This window comes from Sitophilus oryzae, unplaced genomic scaffold (assembly GCF_002938485.1).
Source record: "Sitophilus oryzae breed Bouriz unplaced genomic scaffold, Soryzae_2.0 scaffold_1043_pilon_pilon, whole genome shotgun sequence".
NCBI lineage: Eukaryota > Metazoa > Arthropoda > Insecta > Coleoptera > Curculionidae > Sitophilus > Sitophilus oryzae.
In genome coordinates, this window is record NW_022145664.1 from 809 (window position 1) to 4105 (window position 3297).

The 3297-nt window shown below is 33.8% G+C and overlaps 1 protein-coding gene across 1 annotated transcript; it reads left to right on the top strand.

Annotated features, from left to right (window-relative positions):
* Positions 1 to 318: 318 nt before the first annotated feature.
* On the top strand, positions 319 to 2603 carry LOC115875195 (TBC1 domain family member 9-like; the record flags this gene model as incomplete). Its single annotated transcript, XM_030890603.1, has 3 exons — positions 319 to 523; positions 1257 to 1474; positions 2341 to 2603. Coding segments are annotated over 3 exons (686 nt in total), but the record flags the coding sequence as incomplete, so codon positions are not given.
* Positions 2604 to 3297: the final 694 nt, after the last annotated feature.

Genomic DNA, 3297 nt, shown 5'->3' on the forward strand with positions numbered 1-3297 from the left:
TACGACAAGTATAGGGAAACATCTGAAAACTGTACATTTGTAATTAAATCATAAAAAATATAGTCTTTATTTAAAGTATGTAATCAATCATCGAGGTTATGCAACGGTATGCGCTGTCATAATTGTATAGGTTACCAAATATTTTTGTAGATTTTTTAAACTTACTAATTTTAATTGAAACACAAAAAACGGGGTCTTTGTGCAAGGAATGGCGGTTCAAATTTTAAGTTGTGTATCATGTGGGGTATCATATGAGAGGACAACCTATAAATTTTTTGATCATATTTTGGTCGAAATACAAAGAACATTTATTTTTAGCAAGAACGTTCCTAAGAAGGCATCGTTTTTGAAAAGAGATTTGGATGCTAGGGCACAGTCCGAGGCCTACAGGCTTATGTTTAGGCTTCCGGCAAGTGAGAAATTGGATGGATCCATTGATTGCACCTTGTTAACACCGTACAATAAAAAATTTGTGGCTGGGCGGTTATTTTTGTCTCAAAACTATGTTTGTTTTGACAGTAGGGTAAGTAGAAGATCAGCTGTTAGAGGGCGTCCGTAAATTAATTTAATTTTATTTTGTATAGTAAAATGGGTTATTCAATTTTTAGCTACAAAATTAGTTTGTAAATGGGATCAGGTGGTGTTGACTAAATTGGGGAGTTTACAAAATTTAATTTAGTACTTACTGTTACGAATTATTAGATTTATTTAGTAATGAATAATTTTTATTTATTTATATTTTTGAAAAAACTTTCGCCTGCGCCTATGGTGGATGCTGCTTTTTTTAGGTGGTGATATGTCAGTTATTTAAAAAAAGAGTATTAAAACATTTATAAGGTACAAAATTAGTATGGATTATTATGCCTAATATGTAACACATTCTAGTATAATATCATAAAAATAATTATCAAATTCAATAAAAAAATCTAAAAAGGTGAAGTGCAGAAAATGAATTGTTTGTTTATATACCTAGAAACGTAAATCTGAACAAATCGCCATTCTAATAAAGTTTATACAAAGGTCAGTACACACAACTAACTATTAAAAATCGCTAAAATTGTCCCTTGTATATATTCTTTGTGTGACACCAAAAAAATGGCGTCCTATAATTTTCCAGCACAAATTTTTCTTCAGCTCGTATATGCGCGTTGCGCGTCCTTGCATTCTTTAGTCGTTGATTACAACAGCATAATACCTGTTATTATTTAAGATTGAACTAGTGAATTCTAATATATTTTGTACATTTTTTTAAACAGATCAAAGCACAAGTTAGTGTGGTAATTCCATTACGCGATGTTGTCAGCGCTGAAAAAATAGAAACAAACGTTTCCAATCAGGCGCTTGATAAGGCGATAATAGTGACAACCAGGGATGTGTTGAACAAGACTAATTTTATATTTGCACAAATACTGGACAGGGATTTTGTCGTTGAAAAGTTGTCCGAGCTCCTAGCCAAAACTCAAGAAATGACGACGTAAGTTGACAATAGCCGTATATAATGTCATCAGGAGCGGTTGGTAGAATTTGATGTACAGGGTGTCCCATTTTCCTGTGTTTGCAGGATTTCTTGTTTATGAGTAGAGGTAAAAACATGCGGTTTTCACATTGCTGTGCTACTTTTTTGCCACACTATGCACATATTTGTCCTAGCTTTGGTTCCTGAAAAACAGGGCGAATTTTTAAAAATGTTGCATTTTTCTACCCCTTCATATTTTGCTGTCTTATAACTTATCGAAAAGATAAAACACTGAGTCTCATAAAGTTTGAGATGTCATTCATGAAATATGACTGAACTTATGTTTTTTTAAATGTAGCCCATTAATATAATAATATTCTATGTCAAATTTTGCTATTAGCTATTGCACGCTAGTTTATCTGGTGTAGAGTTTTTGCACAAGTGCATCAAAAAATATCAATAACTCTGATTGACAGCGTGTTATCTAAAAGCTACACAAGTTCATTTTTAGGGCAGTTTAGTAAGATAGAAAGCAAAATTATCTCTAAAAGTTAAATAATGCATTTTGACTTATATGAAATTAGGTATAAAGTGATGAAAGCTCATAACAAGGTAAATATAATAAAAACAATTATTATATACAGGGTATTCCACTCAAAAAAAAAATTGAGTCATATTTTTGACGAAGACTGTGAAAAATGACAGCCTCAGCAAAAAAAAACTAGCTAGGTCGCCGGATTCCACGTGAAAAACTCTACGGAACTCAGTTGAGTGAAAACCGCATCCCTTGTATCTCTACTCTTAAACGAGAAACCCCATTAAATACACGAAAATAGGACACCCCGTATATCGCAATTACCGTTTTAATTGATTTATTGGTGTAGGTTTTCTGGCTCAAACAGATCGAAAGGATCGCTGGTTGACCTAGAACCAGAGTGGAAGCCTCAACAGGCTTTGATGAACATTTTTCCACTGAGTCCGATACCCGAGGTGAACAAGAGGCAACAACAACGTGCCAGGGAGTGGGAAGAACACTTTAACACCTACGGAAGAGGAGTGTGGATGTACCGAACGACGGAAGTAGCCAAATTGGTGCTGGAAGGAATCCCCGACCATTTGCGGATGCAGATCTGGATGTCTTTTTCAGGTAAAAAGCTGAGATTTATGAGTTAAAACTCACTATGGTTTGTCCTACTACAGGCTACATGACAGCATATAGTTAATACTCCTATAAGGCTAGCATACAGTGTGTTGTATCGTCGACATAAGAAAACCCATGTAAATTTTAAAAATAATGAATAAGTTTTCCCCATTTTATTTTATAGAAAAAATTATTGAAAGTTTTTAAAAGAACTCCTTAAATAAAGTAAATTGTTCATTTTGAATAATTTGTATGAATTCGTTTTTGAGTTATGAGAGATACAAAAATACTAAATTACGCGAAAATTTAAAATGATTTTGTCCTGAAATATTTATGATTTTCTTCTACAGGGATTTGTGAACATTTTCCGTTATGCTTACTCATTTACTGCCATTACTCGCTGACGAGTATTTGACACGCTTCAGAAGACGGTTACGTAAGGCGTTTTCTTTCATGAGCTTTTCTGTGACTGAAAATATAATGATACGTGATGTTATCTCTCTTCCGCAGTCCGGACATTCAAAAATCTCATTACTTTGTTGCCTCTTTACTCTTTGGTTTGTCGTTGTTAACGGAGTTTACAATTCTTCTCCATTGCGTTCTATTGTGCGCTGCTTCCTCCTACTGATTCTATATGCTTATCCCCTTTAAGTTTTCATGGAAAATATCTTTGTACCTTCTACAAGCTCACCGTAAAGGA